The sequence below is a fragment of the Pezoporus wallicus genome, unplaced genomic scaffold (genome assembly GCF_028554395.1).
Source record: "Pezoporus wallicus isolate ANWC-B61680 ecotype Strahan unplaced genomic scaffold, APGP_CSIRO_Pwel_v1 contig_3181, whole genome shotgun sequence".
Classification (NCBI taxonomy): domain Eukaryota; kingdom Metazoa; phylum Chordata; class Aves; order Psittaciformes; family Psittacidae; genus Pezoporus; species Pezoporus wallicus.
The window spans coordinates 6,656,183-6,680,520 of record NW_026641700.1 but is presented as its reverse complement, the minus strand read 5'-3'; the positions used below and the strand labels follow the sequence as shown (position 1 = coordinate 6,680,520).

At 43.7% G+C, this 24,338-nt stretch overlaps 2 protein-coding genes across 5 annotated transcripts in view; one reads left to right on the top strand and one right to left on the bottom strand.

Moving 5' to 3' along the window:
- The window catches only part of WIPF3 (WAS/WASL interacting protein family member 3), a 302,270-nt gene that overhangs the window by 117,252 nt on the left and 160,680 nt on the right, over positions 1-24,338 (top strand). The gene's annotated exons all lie outside the window — the stretch shown is intronic.
- The window catches only part of COLQ (collagen like tail subunit of asymmetric acetylcholinesterase), a 40,683-nt gene continuing 26,727 nt past the window's right edge, over positions 10,383-24,338 (bottom strand). For both annotated transcript variants that reach the window (XM_057424917.1, XM_057424916.1), the window contains 6 exons: positions 20,539-20,635; positions 18,379-18,518; positions 15,445-15,564; positions 14,735-14,855; positions 12,679-12,781; positions 10,383-10,725 (listed from right to left, as the gene is read on the bottom strand). In XM_057424917.1, coding sequence (XP_057280900.1) covers positions 10,656-10,725; positions 12,679-12,781; positions 14,735-14,855; positions 15,445-15,564; positions 18,379-18,518; positions 20,539-20,635 — 651 coding nt within the window. In that variant the 3' untranslated portion in view covers positions 10,383-10,655. The remainder of the gene's footprint in view (positions 10,726-12,678; positions 12,782-14,734; positions 14,856-15,444; positions 15,565-18,378; positions 18,519-20,538; positions 20,636-24,338) is intronic.

Genomic DNA, 24,338 nt, shown 5'->3' with positions numbered 1-24,338 from the left:
TTGCCCTGCAGCAGGACACATCTGAAGTGCAGCGGAATGTCCCTGTGAAACCTGTGCCCCTCCAAGCACTGTGGCGTCTGGGAGAGCTTTCTTGACAAAACCACAGTAGGAGACCCTCACCAAGAGCAAGAGGTACCCTCTCCCTGACAGATCTTCCTTCTGCTACCCTTGTGTTGGGGCACCACCAGTCCTGCTTCAGAAGATGTGCCAGCCAGGCACAGGGACCTTCCTGCAGGCACTTGTCTGTAATACAAAAGTTGTCTCCTTGTCAGGGACATGCTGAACAACAACAAATTGCATATTGGATCCTGCCAGGACTTTTCAGTTTATTTTCTTCAGCTTATTCAATTCCCCTTCCCCAAAAGTCTTTTAAGGATTTGTATTCTCTCACCTTTAATTACAGCACCCTGTGGATGTGTCCTGGGTTCAGCAGTAGCAGTCATGTTTCTCCTTCATGGTAGCTGGTGCAGTGCTGTGTTTTGACTTCCAGCCTGGGAACAGTGCTGGTGATACCGATGTTTTTGGTTGTTGCTAAGTGTTTACCCTGACCAAGGACTTTGTGAGGCTCATGCTCTGCCAGGGAGGAGGGGAAGCCAGGAGGAAGCAGAGACAGGACACCTGACCCAGGCTAGCCAAGGAGGTATTCCATACCACAGCACATCATGCCTGGGGTGGGGGGTAACTGGGAGTTACCTGGAAGGAAACGAACTTCCGGGTGGGACTCATTTCTTGGCCGGTGGTTTTGTATTCTCTTCCCTTGTTATTTTCCCTTATCATTGTTGTAGTTGATAGTAGCGGTGGTGATTTGTGTTGTACATTGGTTGCTGGACTGTTCTTGTCTCAACCTGTGGGAATTGCACTCTTTCGATCCTCCTCCCCATTCCTCCGGGAGTGGGGAAGGGGAGAGCCCAGCACCACTCACTGGGAGTGAGTGAACAAGTTGCCTGACTGGGTTTAAACCATGACAGTTCTTTTGGCGCCCAACATGGGGCACAAAGGGTTGAGATAATGACAGATCTGTCTGGATTAATAGTCACTCGTCACAATGCTGATTTATTGGCTCTCAGAGTTGTTCCTCTTGATCTCACAGTTTCAGTATATCGTATCTTACGTCCATCCGGTATTTGCTGTATTAGTGTTTTTCAAGTGTGGGGCTTGGGCTAAGGTTTTTGTCTCATTGTACTTTATGGTAATGACTTGTAATATGATAGAATCATTGATAATGAAACTGATCTGGCCTATGTTCCCAGTGTGGTCACCACCTTTATACTTTGGGAGGTATATAATAGAAGTGCTTAGCAATTACACATCTTTTTTCTCCTTCTCAGGTGCTAAACCTGTGAAGGAGACATTCTTTTAACCTCCCAGTCCTCCCCTCAGACCATTTACATTTGAGAGTTTTGAAGTTTTTGAATGGCCTTTTAATGCTGTTGAGACTTGTTTGCTGATCGTGATGGGGATCACCATGTTGGCACGCATACAGAGTGTGTTTTGCCCACGAATGATTTCAAGAGTTAAGCAGAGTCAGGTTTGGGTCTTGTCTGGGGTCAAATGATGATGTAGGAGGACCAAGAGATTTTCCCTGAGGCTGGACAGCCATGAGTGGCAGGGTGTGTGGAATAGTATGGGCAAGTATCTAGGTCAGTGGGCCCCTCCAGTACTTTGGAATTTCACTACCGAACAACTGCAAAATCCAGAAGAATTAGTAAAACACTTAAATGAGGTGTGTGGTCATTCTGGCCATACCAGAGATGGACAAATCATGGCAACGTGCTGGGGCTTGGCCTATGCTTACAGGGCCTTGTTCAACACTATCCAGCACCTTCAAAAGGAAAAGAATGTTGGTGGATCTGAGGGCAAAGCAACAGTCAGCACAGCTACTCCAGCTCCACGCACAGCAGCTTCACCACCCCCAGCGACAAGTACAGTTGCTACTCAAACTTTGGCTGAGAGAAAAAGCCCAAAAGAACTGTCATGGTTTAAACCCAGTCAGGCAACTTGTTCACTCACTCCCAGTGAGTGGTGCCGGGCTCTCCCCTTCCCCACTCCCGGAGGAATGGGGAGGAGGATCGAAAGAGTGCAATTCCCACAGGTTGAGACAAGAACAGTCCAGCAACCAATGTACAACACAAATCACCACCGCTACCACCAATGACAACGATGATAAGAGAAAATAACAAGGGAAGAGAATACGATACCACCGGCCAAGAAATGAGTCCCACCCAGAAGCCCGTGTCCTTCCAGGTAACTCCCAGTTACCCCCCCCCGGGCATGACGTGCTGTGGTATGGAATACCTCCCTGGCTAGCCTGGGTCAGGCGCCCCGTCTCTGCTTCCTCCTGGCTTCCCCTCCTCCCTGGCAGAGCATGAGCCTCACAAAGTCCTTGGTCAGGGTAAACATCACTTAGCAACAACCGAAAACATCGGTTTCACCAACACTGTTCTCAGGCTGGAAGTCAAAACACAGCACTGCACCAGCTAACACAAAGGAAAAACATGACTGCTACTGCTGAACCCAGGACAGGGTGTATAAATCACTGCAGCCTTACTCACCTCCATCAGTCAGCTTGAGAAGGTTGCTCTCCCTGAGGGCTTGAACCAGCCTCTGAATGGAAGCTATTTCAAAGAACTTGGACATGCTTCTTGTCAGTCAAAGTTTCTTTATGTGGCACTTTATTTTCTATATTGGTCCTTATGTAGGGAGTTCATACATCCAGGCTTTGCTCCCTCTGAAATAGCACTCTCTTCTGTTGAAGCTGTTCCACTTTGGATAAATTAATTAAGTATTAATTCACATTTTCTTAAGCCTGTATCATCAGGCAGTGTGAACAGGCTGTGAGTATGTATCTGTTACCAGTACAGGGAGAGGATTCATCTGTCCACTTCATATCTTCTTGTCCACAGATCATCTCAAACGGAGTGCTGCTTTCAGCTATTGATATATGTGCTTAAAAACATGTCAAAGTAGGCTGTTCCTGCACAAATGTAACTTTTCAAAGGTAACTATTTGTTATTACTCTTTCTTTTTTAACAGAAGCTGAGAAACAATCAGCTCTCTGCGGGGGCGGGGAGGGGAGGGATCTTGCCTTAAAGGACTTTTCTTGTGCGCTTCAGAATTTGGTGAACCAAGACAGGGTCTGGAAAACTGCCTGGGTTCTATTCCCTAAATAAACATCAGACTCTTACTCCATAACTGAACATCAGACACATCTGACCATCTCCTTAAATCAGAGCTGTCAAGCATGTGTCCCTCAGCCTCAGCAACAACCTTCAGTTGAGCTGTAACTGGTGAGGGTGCAGAGGGGAGCTGGGGAGCTCCTTCCGCTCCCAAATCCCCATGCAGTGCATAGATACAGTAGAAATTAAGAAGACTTGAACCTTCATGTGCAGATGTGTTCACCAAACAGACCACCCAGCCGTGAAAACAGGCATGGGTGTTGTAGGCAAGGAGAGAAGCCAGAGCCCCCTGAGGCATCACTGTGCAGTGTTGTGTGGTGCTGCAGAAACCCCATCACTGAGACACGGTGAACAACCTCTGGGGTGCTTTTGCCTGTCTTTTATCCCGCAACCAGAGTCCCACCATCCTCAGGGCTCCAAAATACAGGGACAATATGTGTAAAGAGAGTATGGTTTTCCCCTTGCACATGGTCTGTGTAACAGACACTTGGCTGCTGAATGCGGGAGGAATAATCTCATTATTTGTATGTCCTCAGGACTCAGTTGTTCCTTGCCTAAGAGTTCAAACTCTTTTAAGTCAATCTATTTGCCCCAAGGGCCAATCACATCAGTTCAGGCATTCCTGCTGTGGTTACCCCCTGGCAAACCTACAGGACATTACTGCTTATCAAATAACAAGTTAGTGTGGAGTGGAGAACAAATATTTAACATCTAGATCAGCGTAACAGTTCAGTCTCATACAGTTTAAGGCAGAATGAGCCTGCCAAGCCTAAGCAGCAGCAGGTACAGGTCCGTGACTTTATTTAGAAGCTGTAATCCTGCAGCATTTCACACCAGGTGTTGTCTTGCTCAAAATGTCCTGGCACAGACCAAGCCTCTCTGCCCTTCACTGTGACTACTAAGACCTGTGATATTGCCAGCTTTACCCTGCTGGACCCATGCTTCTGCTTTGGGGTTACTGCTTAGTTTGACAACTAATCTCTGGTCAGAAGACAGCAAGACAGTAACTCATTACTGTGGTAACCAGATAGTTTATGATGGTTTGTCTGAATGCACTGGGACATTACAGATGAAACTTGGCTTTTTATTGTACTTCTTGACCAGCCTCCCCGTGGGTTTTGACCCATAATACTCACATTTCAACAGGGCACTTCTGGACAGTTCAGTTGCCTCAACTGTTCTGTTTCTTACCCCTAAGCAGTCATCCTCCCCTTTAAATCTGGTAACAATTTGAAACCTAAGCAGTCCTTAGTATTACCTTGCTCGGCGCATCCCATCCTCAGAGCAGTGGTGCTAGGTAGGTAAGACGAGAAACCTGATGGAAATGTATGAGAGGAATTATATTGCTATAAAGTGTCAGGGTTGCCAGGTTTCCCTGTATGTTTGCCCATCAAATAACCTCCAAGAGGAAGGCATGGGGAGTACCAAATGTCTGACTGGCTTAGTGCAACCTCCCTCAGCTCCTGCATGGTGAGCTTCGTGGGTGAGGGACATGAAGACAAGGAGCAATGGGAGCTCTTCTCTTCCAAACAAAATTCATCACTAAAAGGTTTCTGGCCCCCCACTAGCGGGTTTGGGAATAATATGGACTCCCCAAGCTATTTCCTCCTTGCTTCACCAATCTGGAGATGCTCTGGTTAAGAGAGCAAAGGAAAACCAGTCTTACATGCCTGCATTTCCATGACTTAAGTCAGTGCTTGCTGGTGGTTCAGTGGGAAATGCCATTGCGTGCCTCTTCCTCCAGGAAAGGTGATGGTGAATGGCTGTCATCCCCCCCTGCTCACTCCATACCAGGGATGCTGTGGACCCAGACAGGTCTCTGTCTTCTCTCCCAGACGAACCCCGAAAGCTTCCTCCCATGCCTGGTACAAGGGTCAAGCACATATATTTTGCCACAGGCTTGAATTTAATGCTGATGTCAGTTTGTTTGCTTATTAAATGGTGACACTTTAAACTGGCTGAGAGAGGGTCTTAAGTTGCTGAGTTTCTAAATATACTCAATGTGCTGCAGTGAGAGGAGGTTTATGTTACCTCCTCTTCCTCCTGGCTGATTTATTGTCCAGTTACCTCAGATCCCTGCTCCATCAGGCTCTGCATTTGTGTTGTCACACACCAGCCGGGCAGGCCCCCAGCCATGCCTGCAAAACAGCTCTGGGATTGCTTTGTCCTTCCCTGTGTCCTGCAGAAGATGCCACTGGTAACATTAGCCCTGGGGGACAATGGGGACAGCCTGACACATGGCTTTTCCTGAAGAGATGCACGAGTGGCATCTTTTCCACCCTGAGCACGATGGCCAGAGAGGCTCTTGCTCCCTGCAGTGCCCTGCAGCACTGCTTAGCTTGCTGGGCTCAGCTCCATGGTTCTCCTTTCCCAAAGAAGATGCTAAGCAGCAGCCGGTGCTGGAAGGGATATTTGTTCAGCAGGGGGTGGGATGGCAGCAAAATACAGCTGTTTAAGCCCTATTCTCTCTCACTTGAGAAGATCATACATCCAGACTGTGCCCTCCATCAGATGCACAGGAAACTGTTAGAGTGAATTAAAATCCCTAAAAGGCCAGGGCTATAACTCAGTGCTTTTTAAGTGCCAAGATTTTGTTGGGGGAGGAGGGAGGGAAGTAGACAGTAATGTGATTTGCAGCAGGATTACACTCCTCTAATATAATTTGGCCTGGCTACTCTTTCAAACACAGCCTTTCCTTGGCTGGGCTGGTTCAGGGCCATCCTCCTAACTGCCCCAGTAATTACTGATGCAATGAAAGCATGTGCCCGGCCTTTGCTCTGGCCTCTGCAGCCCTGGAATCACACCAGCCTTCAGCACAGAGGACTCCAGCAAAGAGCACATTGCTGGGCATGGGGCTGAATGCATTAATCCTGTGGGTTTTTTTCAATGACCGTGTTCAATAAAGACACAAAATGTCTCATTTGCTTGGGCTTTGCTCCTTTTTTCTCTTTGATTAAGGTTTGGCAGCACTCAGACACTCTGCATGTTGCACAGTCCCTCACCAGATCAATAAGCATCAGTTACTCTGAGCATTCACTACCTGCCTGCTTTAGTTTGTCTTTCTGTCAGCACCTTACATTGCCTGTAGCAAAGCTCAATAGCCCATTACTCAGTGTTTTCCGTGCAGGAGAATGGTTTCCAGGGGAAGGACACTTGCTTTGCTGTATCCATCTCCTTAGGTATCAGAGGAAGAACTTGAAGGTCTATCACAAAGTGTTGTCTGTTGCCTCACCCTTTGTGAGTTAAAACATTATTTTTCCAATATCTCTTTAAAGATCATGTGGCACTGCCTTGCCTGCGTGACACATTTGACTATTGCCACAGAATCACAGCACGGCACTGGTTCACTTCTCTAGGGTTTATTTTGGTCTATTTTTTTCATACATGCCCTGATTGGATGCAGGTGTTGCCTGCATCTGTTGAATTGTCCCCACAAGCAGCTAACCTGGGACTTTTTACTGTCATTACTCATAAAGAGCTGGTGCTCAAAGACAGTGCCTGTTCTGGGGAACTCACAGTGTAAGGATAACCACCAATCCCCTCTCCTCTGGTCCTTATCACTGAGACTGGAATGGGAATTGCACCAATGTTACCTTTAAGAAGGAAAGAACTGTGGCCAAGGGGCTTTGCTGTGACATTTGTGGGGCTGTGACATGCAGAAGATGTTTGGAAAGGGATGACGTGAGAGGCTGAAAAAGAAGCCAACTAAACCCAGTGCCTGCAGAGCAGTGAGGGCATTGCAGGGTTTTGGAGGGACTACAAAGGCTATGAACTTTGGTGACATTAAAGAAAACCATAAGGATGAAGAAGGGCCATGAGCTGCATGGCCAGATTTATGGGCAAGGATGGGGTTGGATACAATTCTGGATGATTCAAAGTGAGGAGAGACATGATGTAAGCATTTGGAAAGCCAGAGAGGCGAGTGTCACAAAGGTGAGCTTTTAGAAAGGAGGGGCAGAAAATATATCGCCCCAAAGACTCATTCATCCTCTGGCTGTCAATTCACTTCCACTTCCCCCAGGAACAGACAGCACTGCCCTTCTCTGGGATGCCCTCTTGTACAAAAAGCCTCTGTTCAACAGACTTGCCAGCTGCTATGGCACGGCAGGAGCCTCTTCCCAAAGCCTGGGTACTGGCTGCTGGGACTGACCAAACCCTGGGTGCCACCACCACCATTCCCAGTGTCCATTAGCACCTGACACCCCTGCTTTCTGGTTTGCAACCAGCAGCTCAGCTGCTGATAGGAGTTACAAACCAGCCAGCAGGTTATGAGGTAGCAGGAGGAGATAGCATCCAAACTCACGTCAAAGCCGCCTTAAAGCAGCCCATGTGACGTTGATTACAACCAGAAATCAGTGGAAGTGGAGCCTTTCTGCACATGGCGTGTTGCAAGGGTCAGTGTGGGGCTGAGGCAGAGGTGAGACGAGGCATGGGGATGCGTAGTCACAATCCTGGGCTGTCCATGCTGGTGTGACAGCACAGAGCCAGGTCCAGAGGCAGACCAGGAGAGGCAGCAGGCATGGGAGAGGAGGCACCGGCTTTTTTCTCTCCCCAGTGCCTTAAACTAGGTCATTGTCTTTAAATGTTACTAAATGTGTTACTAAACCCAAAACAAAGTGGGCGAAAGTAAGGACACAGCAGAACTAAGGTAGCACAATTTATTGACATGAGCTGCTAATACACACAGTAGGTAACTACATATATTTAATTATATATTAAGTGCAAGCTGGATTTTTAGTAGACATTTAATACAGTGCATGGCGTAGGATTGTACTGGTTTTGTATTTCTCTAGAGCTGTGTACTAATGACTAGAGAACTCTCCCACAAACATTTGCTGCTCCAAAAGGCCAGGGAACTGCAATACCCCAATTAACTTTTGAATCAGTCTTGGCACATGTTAAGGAACTCAGAGAAGGAGGGAAGACATTTCACAGCAGTCCAGGCACCATCCAACTGAAGAATCCCCAATTAAGGGTAAAGCAGGTATGTCAGAGATAAAGAGGAAGGATTTATTTTGCAGCCTTTTAAATCATATGTACTTAACAACTTCCCAGATGTCTTCCTCATGCTTTATCATCTGAGGGAAGCAAGACAATAATGACAGAGAAACTTGTTTCATGTCTTCTTTTTTTTCCCCCCTTATATCTTACATTGTTTTCTTTCTGTTAAGATGCTGAATTGTTTGTGCTGTATTAAGGAAGTCCATTTAAAATCCATGCTTTGTGAATGTTTTCTGACCAGACCAATATGCCCCTTCCTGAACATGTGCAGCACAGTACAATTGTACTACATGCTCAGATCTGCTGTTTATATTCCCCTACCTTCCACCCACTTAGCTTTGCAACTTCAATGTCCTTTGGAGGTAGGAGCTTTTAAAAATGATGAAGGTGAAAGGCCACTGGAATCATCAATTTTCCCAAAGACTCCAGCCTTTTGGGGAGCAGAGATGAACTCCTTGGAGAAGGTGAGGGGTTCAGATAAAGTGTCTCCAAGCCCAGGATAGTAACCCCAGGCAGATATTGCCAAAGGTTCATCTGGAGGGCTGGCCAGCAGGATGTGTTGCAGGAAGCATGGCTGTCCTCGGGAGCCTCCTGCCAGGATGCATACTATTGCATGGTGTGACGTTGCTGGAACCCATCACAGCACAAGCATGGGAAATTACAAGGCAGCTGTGCTAGCGGCCAGATTTCCAAAGCTTACGGCAAGTTCCTGCCCCAGTGGTTCCTTGACCTTTTATTAAGACCTCTATTTAAAAAGAAGAAAAGCAACCAGATGGAAAATTTTGAACTGGGCTACAGATGCTGGTGGCTTGGCTTCATAACAACATAAACAGCCCAAGTAAGCGATAGCCACAAAGAGCACACCAACTGTGGGTTTTGTTGTTTCCAGTATCACTTTGGATATGCGGAGTTAAAGACTGCTATACAGGTGGCGAAAGCTGTGTGCATTTCTCGATTGCTTTAATGCATTATCATTATAACACAACACCCACCTTTATTTAACCTTTACAGCAGTACCAGTGTGAGTGCGGCTGTTACAGTGCTGTCACTGGTACAGATAACTCTTGCATTTCAAACAGTTGTGTGCAGCATTGATCGTGAAGCAGGAAAGAGGGGCTTGTATGAAAATAACACCTTGATTTGAGGTTTTTAGTCCCGTATTCTGCACATCCATTGCTTCATTTTTCTCTGTTATAGACTCTTTCACACATAACATTTAATATGCTTCCCATGTGAAATTTGATCTTTAATGCTTACTAATAAATAAGTACATAATTACCCTGACTCCTATCAGAGCTAATATAGTTGAACAAACTTTCTTAAAAACAAAAATACATGTACATTACACTGTTCATTACACGGCATGTATAAGCATCCATGAACACCCTACTCCAAGGCCTGATTTACAGCAATACAAAAGTGAGAACATACACTCGGGGTACCCCAGACACAATGGTGGAAACAACAAACGGGAGAGAACAGCATATAACAGGGATTCAGTGATGAAGATTGGATGGACAAGGGGATGAAAACGAGAAGACCTTCTAGTATAGAAACCAGAGTGAAGGCAATGTGTACATAGTCATGCTGTAGTTTCAGGCAGGTGACCAATGCTGTCTCAGCCCCTTCGGAGTCATACAGATCCCAGCCAGCTTAGCACAAAGGTGAAAAATACGGAAAAGCGTTCCTTCTTTATCTTTGCTCCTTGTCTGATTTCTCTCGTGGGAGAGATCTCCTTGGTTATTTCACAGTATATTAGTCCTTTTGGCCTTCTGGTCTGAAGTTTCAGGACTCCTGTGATTGCATTGCTATGCATGCGCGCAGACGCACACAGCCAAATCTCTTAGCCTAAAGGTGAAGGTAACTAGTTTTTTTTTGACTGATTTCTGATCCTGAAAGCATTTACTGAAGGGCATCTGCTCCTTCAACCCACGAAGGTGTACAGTTACCCTTAATGTCACTGAAGCCATCACTCGTGGATACAACACTTGCAAAGTTCACATTGTAATAAAAGAGAAAGTCTCTATAAACAGCGCATCCAAGATATGCTTCGTGTTTATGCTTAGGAGGTTCAAAGACAGAAACCCTGAAGGTCTTACATGTAGGTTTAACAGTGCTAAAAAGAGGTAATTGTTACACGTTATTCCTGGTTAGTGAAAATCAGTTTCCAGTAGCTTAACATGACATTTGTGATGGAGGGTGAGTCGCCACCCACAGCCACATAAAGGTCTTACTGGCAAACACGGTTTGACATTTCTCTATTAAGACAGGATGCAGTGGTCCTATTTTTTTCCCAATCTGACAATTTAAAAACAAAAGAAAAACATCTCAAAATGGCCATCAGCAGCATGATGTCTCTTTCTTTGCTTTCATACAGAGGTGGGTGGGTATATTTTTTGTCCCAGTCCTTCTTGGATAGATGACAGTGTAGCACCTAGCACCCCGCTGCATGTGGGATGCTACCCACCTCCGCTCCCCTCATGTGAAGTATCGACACTGTGTAGAGTCGATGTAGCAATAAGAAGTGCACCGCAATTTTCCATAAGACCTAAAATAAAAGAGAATATTTCAGTTTCAAAGTATGCTATAGTTCACCTTATGTGGATTCTGGATATACTCTCCGTAGGAGTGATGAACATCAGAAAATGCCATATGGAGTCTCAACATACAGGAACCAAAATAAGAGGGTAATTTCATCAGTGCTCCACTGTGCTCCCACTTGTCAGCAAAACAAGAGTCCTGAAGAAACTATGAGAGAGGATTTAATTCCCGGTAATGTCAATTAAAGAATAAAATCCCTGTGGGCACTGGGACTTGAGCGGGCGTGGGTGCAGGAGGCCTTGGCACTCACCGATGGGAACTGTATAATGAAATATCTGAGCCTTTGAGTTAAGTGTTTTTCCGGTTACTTCCAATATCTCCAGCTGGCATGACTGTGCCTGTCCTTTAACTTATTTTTTGCATACTTGGAATAATGACAGTGACACTTGCACACACTCGAGATTAAAAAAAGAAAGGAGTGTACCAGGTCCTTGCAAAATAAGGAAAACCAGTGATTTTAGTCTTTCTACTGACTAAAATTGAGTGCAGTGACTCTACCTACTGAAGACCTGAGCAGAGCTTTTATTGCTAGCATAGGTGGAAGTGAATAACTCATCCATCAAATTATCCACAAACTGTGGATTAAGCAGCCATTAAGCAGGTCCTTAAAGCTATGTCCTGGGATAACCCACATTCTCAGAAAACCAACATAAAATCTCAAGTGAAGGTGTGTGAAATAAGAGGATGGATTTGGGGACTGGAAAGAGTAGAAAATGGGAAAAACCGTTGTAGCAGAGCTCTTGAAGGAAAGGGTGCTTTGGGATTAAACTCCCACAGGAGTGCCTGCTGACATACTTATTCCATTTTACTTATGAGTCACAGCCTTTTCTTTAGTTTAGCAGATAATTTACAGACTGCACGCACAAAAATAAAGTATCTCAGTTGCTCTTCACGACTTGGAACGTGACATTTGTAAAAAAATCTCAAGAAAAAGCTTGCTATTTTTGGCACCAAACTTTGGACTCTTAGAAGGGAATCGCTTTCACGGTAGAGAACAAACTGTCTGAAGATGAGATACTTGTAAAATGTTTCAGATTGCCAGGTTTGCTTGTACTCCATATTGATAATCTCTTACACCAGGAGTGCTCCAACAATTACAATGGAAGGATTAGCACAGCACCTGACTTACAAAGACATCCTGTGGTTTCTTGCTCCTGTCAATTAGCACATTACCCTTCCATGAATGATGGGAGCTCTGTGCCTAATTTCATTTGCAAATTAAATGTTTCCTGCTAGTCAGTAACAATACCTGACAGTTAAATAGGGGTACTGCTGTAGGAGGCAAAATGCTGACCAGAAGAAGCTGCTTAAACAAAGGCAGAGAAGGCAAGTCAACAATAAGCAGACGTTTTAAACGAAGGCTGTTGCTAAGCAGATGCATGGCTTTGTATCGCAGCTCAGTGAATTTCCTGGTCTTTGGAAAGGTCCATAGATGACGGGTTAATTCAGAAACAAAGATACCAGTACCCATTAAAGGTAAGGGCAACAGGAGGAAGGTTGGAGGTTGTGGTTTGGTTTGTTGGGGTTTTTCCTTCAGTGTGATCATTTCCATATCATGGTCTTTCCTGCTCCTGCCATGTTATGGGTGAGCATTAATGCTATGATAATGCCACAGAATGAGGAAACCTTGCAAATATTGAGCAGATATATGTCTATTTACCTTTACTCATTTTGTACAATAAGAAGTGTGTGGTAATCACTGAGAGATGAGATTTGGCTCTTAAAGTCAATGATATACAGAAATAATCTGATAGTCTTTCTCTCCCACTGCCTGCAGTGGTCCCAGTGGAACAAGCTTGAAGTGGGTAATTCTTTTTTTGTGTTAAAGCTGGCAAAGACTAAAAAGAAAAGCCAACCAAACAAAAGCCCCTGAACCAAAGTGAAGGCAGGTCATACACACCCAGGGAGATATGTTTTACATGTCAAATATCCAAAATCCTTTCCATCACAGTCTTCAACCCCTTCATGTCTGTAGCCATCTCCACAGTAAGCACGGCGGCATCCTGGTGAAAAATACAGAAAGAAATACTTTCAAGGCACCTCATATGTACAAGAAGCAGGTAAGGTAAGTGGAACTAGATTTTTAAGGACAAAGTATAAAACAAGGCATTTTGGGGAGGGCATCCTGTAAGAACTGTCTTAGAAGGAGGAATATTCTTCCCTATAAAGTATATGAAAGAATGGTTAACTACTAAAGCTGTTTACACAGAAACACTAATCACAACAGCATTCTAATAATTATTATTAACACCAATAATTACTGTCAAAATGAAATAAATTAAGCATAAAATAGAGTTAACATAAATAATTTCAAAAGAACACTCTGAGGTCTTTAAGTGGTTTGAAAATCCCAGCCTAGACCTTTACCCAGTATTGCATGGTATCTATGTGTGTCTACTGCAAATGAGTTCCCATATACCAACAGAATTATGCAGACCTATTGCCTGTCTATCAAAATTAAAACAGAGTATGTTATGATTGCCAAAAAGGTGTTTTTCCCACTGCTGACTCCTACTGACTGGGGTGTGAGTGGGCCTTGTGGCATTTTTTCATGGTGACTGAAGTGTAGGCTGTTGTAATTTGTGGGTTTGTTTGCTGTTCTAGCAACCGGACTTTGCTTTTGACATCTTCAGCTTTTTGAGTGTGACTCAAATTCATTTAGCTAAAATCCCTTTGACATCTTCTTGGAAAACTGTTAAGGTACAGATTAAGAGGACACTCAAGAATAGGGAGTCTGTAGGAGGTAATGTGAGTTACTTACAAAGAGGTATTATTGATTTCACCAAGCATCTGTTTATTAGAAATTGATGCTTCCAAGTAAAACAAGCCTATTTTACAGTTAAATCTACCTAACATTTGGTTAACTTTTTTCTTTTGGTTCAGTCACAAGAGCAGAAAGGTGACAATGTGCTCACTTCCAAGTAACTCAGTGATACCTCTTCAGGTCACATCATTGTCAGAAGGCCTCGACTGACCTGAAGTTTTGTCCAGCATATAGTGCAAAGTAACATGATGTGCCTCCAGACAAGCAATGTACAATGTTGCAGGCACTAGAACTAATGAACATCATTTCCTGCATGCTTGTTCCCCAGAGTTAATTGCAAATTCTAATTGAATCATTTTCTCATGCTCAGAGGCTGGAGAGCTCATGCTCTCTTGCTGGATTACTCTGCAGTCAGGCAAGCTTAGAGGGATATTTGGTTATATGATTTCCTATACCTGTTGCAATAGTATTGCCTTTGAAATCTCTTTCCTGTTGTCATCGAGAAGTTGTTTGGGATTCCTATGTTATAAGAGGAAGCGTGGTGATGGACAGGTGGATAGGTAAACTCATATAGAGCGTGGCTGCATGCACCGCATTTGCAAAGTCAGGTTAAAGAACAGAGTGCTATATACACGACAAAGAAAAACTAATCTGTCAGTGCCAGCTGATGCTGGTTCTGAAATGTGAAGAAGCATCCCTTTGCTAGAACTAACAGAGTACCAAAGCGGATGTATGTCAGCTGCAGACAGGGTACAGAGCTGTGCTCTGGGGAAGGAATCAAGCGGTAAAAGTAACTGAAAGGTAGATATGAAGGTTGCCGCAGCTGCTTGTATGCTTACATGCTCTTTGCTATCCACAACCATCAAAATGAAAGGAAGCTCAACTAGACAGGAATCAAATGTTATATAAACCAAACTGTGAAGGTAGTGAAGGCTGACACCTTCCCTATGCAAGTGAATAACAAAATCCAAAGCGGTTTTACTGGACCCAGGATCTAGCTTGTGCTGGTGTGTAACATCCACATGCACAGAGGACCTCAGTTTTCACACTATGGCTATTGTACCTAACTCCTCTGCACTCTATCCACAAGCCATGCAGTACTTATGTGACTTACACAGCAGTTTACCCTGTGGAAACAATTAATGCACCTTCCCAGTTAGAAAGAGGCTGCTCTTGATGCGCTGTAACTTACTTATACAGTCATCAGTCACAACCGTATTGCCATCATCGCACTCTTCCCCATCCTGTACAATCCCATCTCCACAAGTATTGCCATCCTCGAAGCGGTAATCCATGGGATAGAAAGGGGATAGCTGGCCAAACAAACACACAGCGGTTACTGAACTGGACCATGAACAGCCTGGCTAGCAAGCCGAGGTGAAGGGCTGTGGGGGGCAGATCCCACAACCAGGTTTTCATATCCCGCTATTTGGTGGCTCACAGAGTTTATACAGAATCTGATTAAAAATCCAGTGGACAGAAGAAATATCCTGCTCCTGATTTCAGCAGGACTTAGTTTAGCAACACGAAGCAAAAATGAAATCCACAGGTTTGGTTTGCAGGGTTTGTGTTTTTCCATAACTTTGTACCCCGGTGAGTTTTGCCTCATTTTGTATTAAATAAAAAAAGTTCTTTACTCTTGTAATTCCCCCAACTGTCCCCATTTTGCTCACCAGTGGACCCTGGTTCACAGAGGTGTTATCACAACCTGCAACACTGATGAGTTAATGCCTCAGTAATTAAGACTCCTGTGAACAAAAATCACAGAACTATGTACAGTTGTGGCAGTGCTCAAAACCGAGCTTTTTCTACATATGACACCTTAAGTACAGACATTATGTTCTGTATTTAAAAATGAAACATACACTCACGAGTTTTCTGAGACCACAGTCATATTTTCACCTGGACTGGGAGCCATCCAAAGGTATCCTTGAAATACAAAGATCTCTGATCTCTTCTAAAAGCTAAGGCATTTTCTGTGTTTAACCGGTCCAATTCTTCTTGATTATTCACCACAAAAATCTGGGGCACAGAAAAAGAGGTGATTGGTGACCCTCTTGAAGTAGTTCGGCTTCTCACAGAATCTAGTTTTGCCAACAGACATGTATCTGCACATAGTTAAATAATCACACAGAAAAAACGTTTTGTTTTCTCCAGATACAGACTGGTGTGAGAACTTACACCCCTGATTGCCAGACCGTAAGAGGCTCCTTTGTGATCAGTGACACACAAGTTTCCAAAGGACAACTGCCTCTCCTGAGCACCCAGCTATGGCTCCAATGGCCCCTATTACAGGAGGTACTTCCACAGTTAATGAGCATGCAAACACTTATGCATAGTCATTGCTGAGGAAAACTGTCAGATGCTCAAATGGTTAAAGGCTGGAACAACTGCAAAATCCACATGGGCATACATGCTTTTTGGAGGTTCGTCTGTAATGTTTTAGGCAAATAACTCATCACTCAATGCAACCTTCACTTTTACTACCTTGTATTTTATTTAGACTCAATTTGCATTGAAATGTATGTTTCTTTATATGTATGCACTTTGGTCTAAAGCCAAGTCTCCAATTAAATAGAAAAAAAAAGAAGTTTAAAATGGAGAAATTAGGATGAGCTGCTCTCTTACCCTTTTTTAAAATGTCTCAGTGGCTGCAATGGGCTGTAAGGGGCATTAGGAAACAGTCTCTCCCTTCAGCAGTTTAACTAAATTAATTTTAGCAAGATTAAACCATTTTTAAATTAAGAAAAAGCAAATGGAGTGCTTCTGGTCAAAATGGATTCAGGGCTGAGCCTGATCCCCACCAGCAGAAACAGAATTAGCTCTTTTTAAAGCAAAATACCCTGAAATTTTCACATAGCAGAATATTCCCATAGCCCTCAACAAAGGCCAATTTCATTAAAAAAGCACTGAATAAAATTGCCTTCAGCTTGAATGAAAGAAAGCAAAGAAATAGAATGCCAATAAAGAACTGATCCTGTAATTGTGCTCAGGAGCTCAAGCCCCAGCCCCAGAGCCCTAATTTCCCTTGAAATCAATAGCAGATCTGTGCTCTCTGTTACAGACACTGGCCTTTGAAATTGCAAAAGATTTAAAAACCAGAATGAACCTTAGCCACTGACAGAAGAACAGTGCTTTGTTTCCCGGCCTCTCCCCTCTCTGGCAGTACTGGCACTGCAGGAGCTGATGGGCAAACGGGTGAGTGCACCGGGGACTTGCTGCAGAAGGATGATGCTTTGGCAAAGCACCCAACACTGGGACTGGGGCACAGAGCACTATCGCTGGGTCTTTTCCGTGTACAGCTATAGAAACCCTGACAATAGTTTCCAAGTGGTACAAGGAAGGCTTCAAAGCTGCTGCTTTGATCTGAACAGGGGATCTGAACAGAGTAAATAACAGCAATGTTTAAGTTCCTGCTCTTGACACTCCAGGGAGTAAAACAAATGGGGCAGGAGTACGGGGACTGCTGCTATGTGTGTGCTCCACTTCCAGAGAGCTGAGGTTTGCTGCTTTGTCATCCCACATTTCTGAGGACAAAATGGCATTTGATCATCATCAATTGAGGGTACACAGCGATAGAGCAGGGTATTATATTATTAGGTGGTCACATTCTCATTTCCATCTTTTAAGATCTAATATGAAACTGCCTGATGGAGAAGGAAGACCTACACAGAATATTGCAAGCCTTATACCTTTTCCTACAAGTTCTCCAGCCATGAAGCACATGATAGGTTTTTCTGCAATAGCATGCAGCGTGATGCCATATGCACATTTATTTCATGCACTTTATTCTCTCACCATTACATTTTCAAAACAATGGGTTTTTTTTTTGTAATGCAACAGAGAAAGGGATGAACGAGCAGCTGACAAGACTTGCAGTACACTCAAGCAGAAGATTGAGTTCAATGACCCGGTTTAATGGGAAGTGTTGCGAGTAGGTCCTTTTCACACACTGTAACAGCTTCCTGACAACGTGACAGATGGGAAAGTTAACACAGCTAATTGCTGCTTTTTGTCATTCAGAGGGGACCAGACACCAGCAATATCCATGCATGAGTGGAGTGGCTGGGCTGTGCTGGTACACAGCAGCAAGGCAGCATTTTCATTGCTGATTGAGTGCTACAATGCACAGAATAATAAGGCAGGGCCCAGCAGAAGGAAAATGTGCAGGAACAGTATTTACAAAGTCCAAAGAAATCAGAGATGAAAAATTGCTAAGTAACCTTCCACCAATGACTTCTCTTTTGAATTGCTGTGTCCAATTTGCCTACTTAAATGCTTTCAAGGATGCTGAAGATTGAAATCAGCTATTCAAAGCATATGTCTACAGACAGGAGCTCAGAAATCTGACTGCCACGGTTTGTAGAGACTCATTTTTGCTTCAAGGTAGATGGCCCGTGCTTTGGGATCCCAATATTCAATTCTAAAATCACTGTTTTTGCAGAAGAAGATACAAAAAATAAGCAAGAAAGAGACTTCACAGACCAATCTGAAATATATTTCAGTTCACTGAAATAAAGAGAACAGTTTACGTATGTACAGTAGAAGATGAAAGAGAGCATCCTAAGGCTTGAAAAAGGTTTCTAAACACATGTTGCATTACTGATGGTTTGAAACAGCTGCATTTCAGCACCACAATCGCAAAACCCTCAGACTAGTTACGAGACCAAACTCTTTTGCACCAACTGGATTGCAGAGGTTTTGGATGCTAGAAATAACACATTGCCCACATACAGACATCTTCCGCCTTAAATAAAAAAATTTAGTGAGTACACCACCTCTTACAATAAAACTACTTAAGAACTGCTCACACCATCTCCCAGAAAATCTGCTTACCACAGGGACTTTTGGATAACTGTGTCCAAACACAGATTCCTCATATGGCGGGTTACTCATGTGTTGTGGGGGTCTGCAAAGACATCTCCCTGGAAGTCCTGGAAGTCCTCTTTCCCCTTTTGGTCCTATTGCAAATTGCCCTAGGAAGAAAAATACCAGGTTGCCCTTGTTGAGAAATTAATATACAAATCACAAACACAATCTTAGTGGAAAAAGTACAGGTCAGGTGGATATAAGCTTTCAGATATGCATATCTCCCACTGAATTCACTGGGAACTGAGGGAAGAGATTACCTTGTAAGAAATCTGGAAGGGGACTTTTTACAAGGGCATGTAGTGATAGGACAACGTGAGAAGGTTTTAAACTGAAAGAGGGCAGATTTAGATTAGATATTAGGAGGAAATTCTTCCCTGTGAGGGTGGTGAGGCACTGGCACAGGTTGCCCAGAGAAGCTGTGGCTGCCCCAACCCTGGCAGTGTTCAAGGCCAGGTTGGACAGGGCTTGGAGCAACCTAGTCTAATGGAAGGTGTCCCTGGCCATGGCATGGGCTTGGAAATGGATGAGTTTTAGGGTCCCTTACAACCCAAACCATTCTGAGTCTATGAATCCTATGATTCTATGATTAGCAGAACCACCAATTCCAGCACTTCAGGAGAAAGACTAAAGTTTGTACCACAGTCACATTATTTAGTTCTCTTTTTAAATTTTCTACCAGGTTTGCAGAGAAAGAGACACTATTTGCTTAGAACAAATACCAGCCTGTTTCAAGCAATAGAAATTTAGGACATGGTGAACACACAGATCACTCTATAGCATCTATGCACCAAATTTAGCAGAGTCAGTCTATGTGTATATCCACAACGCATAGGACTTGCGCATTTATATAACCACTTGAGCAATGCTGTTTCAGAGGTAGAAAACACAACTAGAAATACAGGAGAGCTGCAAATTAAAATGTAAGAAATACTGCTTTTTGACTTCAAACTTTGGCAAGGATGCACTACTCTGCAGAATTAGACTGTGAGCCAGCACATTCATACTGCAAGCAGTGACATCATTACAGCAAGGTCTTTTAGGATGAGAATTTATATTCTAGAGGAAAAAGATTAACAAGCCTGACACCACATAAACTTTCCATGGATGGAATTATTTCAATCTCAAGATCATGGCTGCCTTCCCATTGGTACAGTGAAAATTCTCTCCTCTGAAAACAACTTCCAGCTAATTTACTCAAGACAAAGACATTTCATAATGGGAGACATGAGGTATGTGAAGATTCTGAAGCAAACCCCAGCTTCACAGAGGTACCATTTCCACATCACCACAAGACGAGACCTTATGCTCACAGATGTAAACAAGGGAAGAAAAAGGGAAAGCAAAATGGAAGAGGACATTGAACAGATCAGCTGCAGTAGAAGCAGCTGTTGTCCATTTGAAACAACAGTAGTTTCCAGATGGCTTTGCTTTTGTTTTCAGATACCTTAGAATATATCCAGTCACTGAACACTGTGGGCTGTGTATTGTCCTTCATGTCTACACTTGGTCCTACAGAGTTCATGTGCATGCATATCTTTGAAGCTGTACAACCACCAGTTACAAGATTTTTCTCATGATTTCTACTACACTCACAACTGCAGCAAGCACAGATCTCCAGCACTTAATTAAAGCTTTTCTCCACTGCCTTTTCCCCCCACTGACTCCTGTCCCTCCTCTTCCTTTCTTTCCTTAATGCCATTGTGACTTGAGTTTTATCTGGTTTGCTTTTGCAGAGCTGCACAGTGTATGTTGATCAGAAACCAGTCTTCCACTGTCAGCCAGGACACTTGGAGAAGCTGCAGACCTTTGATGGTGGAGATTAATCAGTCCCTCCAAGGCTGCCAGATGGCTTTTCATTATCCCCATCTACCAAAGTCCCACAGGAGCCATTTAAGCTGTATTTTTTTTTTTTCTTTGAAACATCAGAAGCCAAAATGTAGGCTTTAAAGTGAGGTATAGAATCCTTACAATGGAACAAGGATGGCATGACCTGCCTTCAGGAGAAATCCTCTGCTTGCTGTCATTGGAGAATCAAATGCATACCTGCAACACCTTTTGTAAAGGGGCCTATGTAGGCATATATGATGAGTCAGGAGGGGCTAGGGAGGAAGGGACACTGCTTACCTGATCCTGAAGGTCCAGGGGGGCCTGGCTGGCCAGAAGGACCAGGCCTTCCAGGTGGACCCATGACACCTGCAGGTCCGGTGTCTCCCTTCAGCCCCTAGGAGAGAGGAGACATCCATTTATTTGATAAACTATTCATAACACACAACCTCTTCCAGCCAGCAGTGGCTTTCCTTTCAAGAAAGCCAAGACATTTGCAGTAGAAGCATGCAGCACAAGCTTCATAGCCACCACCCCAATGAAGAGGTGCTGTCCTCTTCTACCTGGAGACAGAAAAGTGTGTCCAGGCAGGGCTTCTGCTCCTAAATGTGGATGGTCCCAGAATTCTGCTCTGTGTGGAGTGAGGAATCACCCTGACTTCAATTATTTGATAGCCTTTCTTCAAGGATACCTTTTACCCCTGATAACTGTCAGGGCAGCTCAGACAGAAAGGGCTGGTGGAGCTGAAATAGCTGATCCTGGAAACCCTTAGTTACTGGAGTAATAGACACTGAAAAAAGAGACAAATCACTAAGCAGTCAGCAAGGGCTTCCACAGTGACATTTCCCAGTCTTAGGGTGCCATCTTTCAGAAGGACACTAATGACTTTGATGCCCACACTGTTTCCAGTGTGATGCCTGGACTCCTGTATCTCCTTGACTTTCACCACAGGTAGAGCTACGTTAACAAATCATAAGGTAAGCAAGGGCTTGGCTTTAAGAAGTGCAAGCTAGTGTGTGGCAACCCCATACTGACAAATAGTGTTTCTCCAGTACCTTATCTCTCAGTCAAAGTGCTGTAACATTTATCTATGGGAGATGAGCTTACACACAGTTACCATACAATAGCTAATATTCTGCAAAATCATCTGTAATTTGCCTCATGGGATCCTGCTTCTGCAGCCATGATCTTAGGCATTTGAAATTTTCACCCTACAGCTATTCAGCACCTTCATATTTATACTCCTGAATTTAATATGGTAACACCTATTAAAAATACCTATATTTATCTTCCTGCTCATGCACTCTCCAAGGCTTGGGTTTCTCAGCTTTATATTTCGGAAGCATATTACATAGCTTAAAGTGTAAATATCTGATTTGATTTTATGCGACAGCATACATTATTTAGCATAACAAAAATGATGTATGTTGTGTAAGCTTTCTTTTAATAAGAAGGGAGATGAGTTCCTCAAAGATGGCGTAATTCTAGGTTAATGTAAATTCACGGGCTTATGATGACTGGTTACATGTCCGGTTTCAGAGTAATAAAGCATATGGGGTTAAGTATGCTAAAATAATCTGTTGTTATATAATATGTCATGTCCCATGGATACATTTGAATGTTGAGGAAGGTTGATTTTGCCATGCCCCATAAAGAACTTAATCGAATATTTGCCTTGCTTAATCCTATTAGGTAAGCTCTGTGCCATCAAACTCATCCAGGATTTATGTGAATGTCAATGATGCTGATCCCTAATTACTTCTTACATTATGCAACACAGAATGAGCAGACCAGGATTTTGTAGCCCCAAAGAAGTCTGTGGGAAACCTCTTTCCCCCACAGAACAGTGATCTGGCAGAGACAAGCCAGTGCCAGTTGGACACGTACTGCCTGAAAATGAGCTGTCTTCTATGTCTCCTGCTTTGGAGGAGTGATTGCTTAAGGCTCTCTTGCTTAGCACAGATGGATTAAATAATAATGGTGGAGATTTATATTAAACATGTTTGCTTGCTTCTTTTCAAATGTACGCATGGCACTCAGAGAAGCTTTCCCCAGGGACAATATTTATATTCCCTTCCTTTCTTTCAAAGTAACGTTGTCTAAAGCCCTGAGTCATTCCTCCTTATCAAGACTGAAACCCTAGACTTGCTCCTTAGGGTCAAGTCCCAAGTTACGAAGCTTTGAGTGTTAAAGCTCAGAGGGCAGTGAGGCTGTGACTTGTGACTCCCACCTCCTGGTCACCTTTTAGGAAGAGCCTGCCCAGAGGCAAGGGAGAGCTGAAGAAGTCAGTGAGATAATCAAGACACATCTTGAAATGGAAGTGGAAGTGACACCTTCCTAATTTAGCTGCTTTTATCTAGGGATGTCAGCAGGATCAAGAGACAGGAAACGGCCCCATGTTGATGGAAACTATCTTCTCAGCTGAACAAACAGCCAGACAACTACAGCACTTAAAGGCAGCACCCAGACCCACAGAGCCTTAAAATACCCCATTCAAGTTTTTTCAAAGGATTAGAAAAAAAGAAAGGTTTTCATGCAGAAGATCAATACTAAAACTGCTTTCAGGGCATAAGAAAGGTTTGTGTATTGGGCCTTGGGCCTAGAAATCCTAATTTAGGGCCAGACTACAGTTCTTTCAGTCACACTGATTGTTGCCTTAAATTATGGCATGCCTTATGCCACCACTTTTTGATTAAGACATGGCAGAATGTGGCAAAATGTTGAAGGTCAAGTAAGGAACACGCTGTGTTCAGGTGCTGTGTCTTCTCTTTGCCTTGTGCTATAGAAAGACATTGTGTGCGTATTACTTTGGCAGGACAGATGAGCACGGTTCATAAAAACAGTGAGAGCACACATCAGCTTTTAAAACCCGACAAACCAAGGATAAAAACCCCATTTCTTGTGGGTCACAAAGCAGACGTACTTTGCACAGACCTTCCCTACTTGGTGACCTGTTTTCCTTTCCTAACACACAACTTTTAGGTTTTCCCCACACTGGCTATTTTTTCACTTCAGATATTAGCTGACAGCATCAAAGCCCCAGCAGCAGATGTGCCTCTGTTTGCAGTGCTGGGCATAACCATACTGCAAATAAAATACATTCAGCTAAGCCCGTTAATCACCTCATCTACAAGCTCCTGTGTCTGAGCAGATACAGATGTACGTTAACACCAAGTCAGTGCAGTGAGAACAGGTTCCCTTCCCTGTTGGTCAGCAGAAAGAAACAGGCTCTGAGGCAGCAATTCAGAGCACCAGGAACTGGTCTCCTTCATACCCCCAGTATCATTGTTTAAAATGAATACAAAAGGAAAGGTGCACTCAAAGAGGCCCATTTGTTGACTTGAACAGGTAACTGTACTAATGTTGCTACCTCCTCCTTGGAAAATGCTATGGTGGACGAGTCAATACCAAATTTACACACAACTCCTGGTCTTCACAATTCCTCTGAAAGTCTGAAAAAAATAGTTCTACCAGCATAATTATTTTGAACTCTAAATAAGGACAGTTTGTCAGCTACCCCATTCCTGAACAGGTTCCTTACAAGATTACCATTCCTTAAAGTCACTATGTGTCTTCCTGACCTTTCTCAGAGCAAAAGAATCTGTCCCTGGCATGCAGTACTATGGTGAGAACTGCCATATAAATATCTAGTCTAACACAGCAATTTTGATTTAGAGTTAACAGAGGAAATGGGAGAAACAGAGAAGGTGTTTTAGTGCTTTGGTTCTTTGCACTGCATGCCAAACACCTCCAAGACCTTGTGGCTCTGAAAACTGATCTGTGCTGACCAACGCTTGGGTCTGCGCAAAGCCTGAATCAACCAAATTGGATAGTGTGGACAGAAAGCATCTTCCAGGCAGGCTAGGCAGCAAGGGCAGAGCCTGAATATACACTGGATAAACACTTCATACCTGTGATAGAAACCCAGATTGCATTACAATGCAATACACGGCTGCATGCTGGACATATAGACCAGCGTTTTCCATTGCCACCCACCCCCCCAGTTTAATCTGTTACAGCGCACCATTCCTAGCATACAGACAGCTCCTGCTAGTGCACACAAGCAGTGGTTTTGTTAGCAGTAGTGTACCTCTTGACAA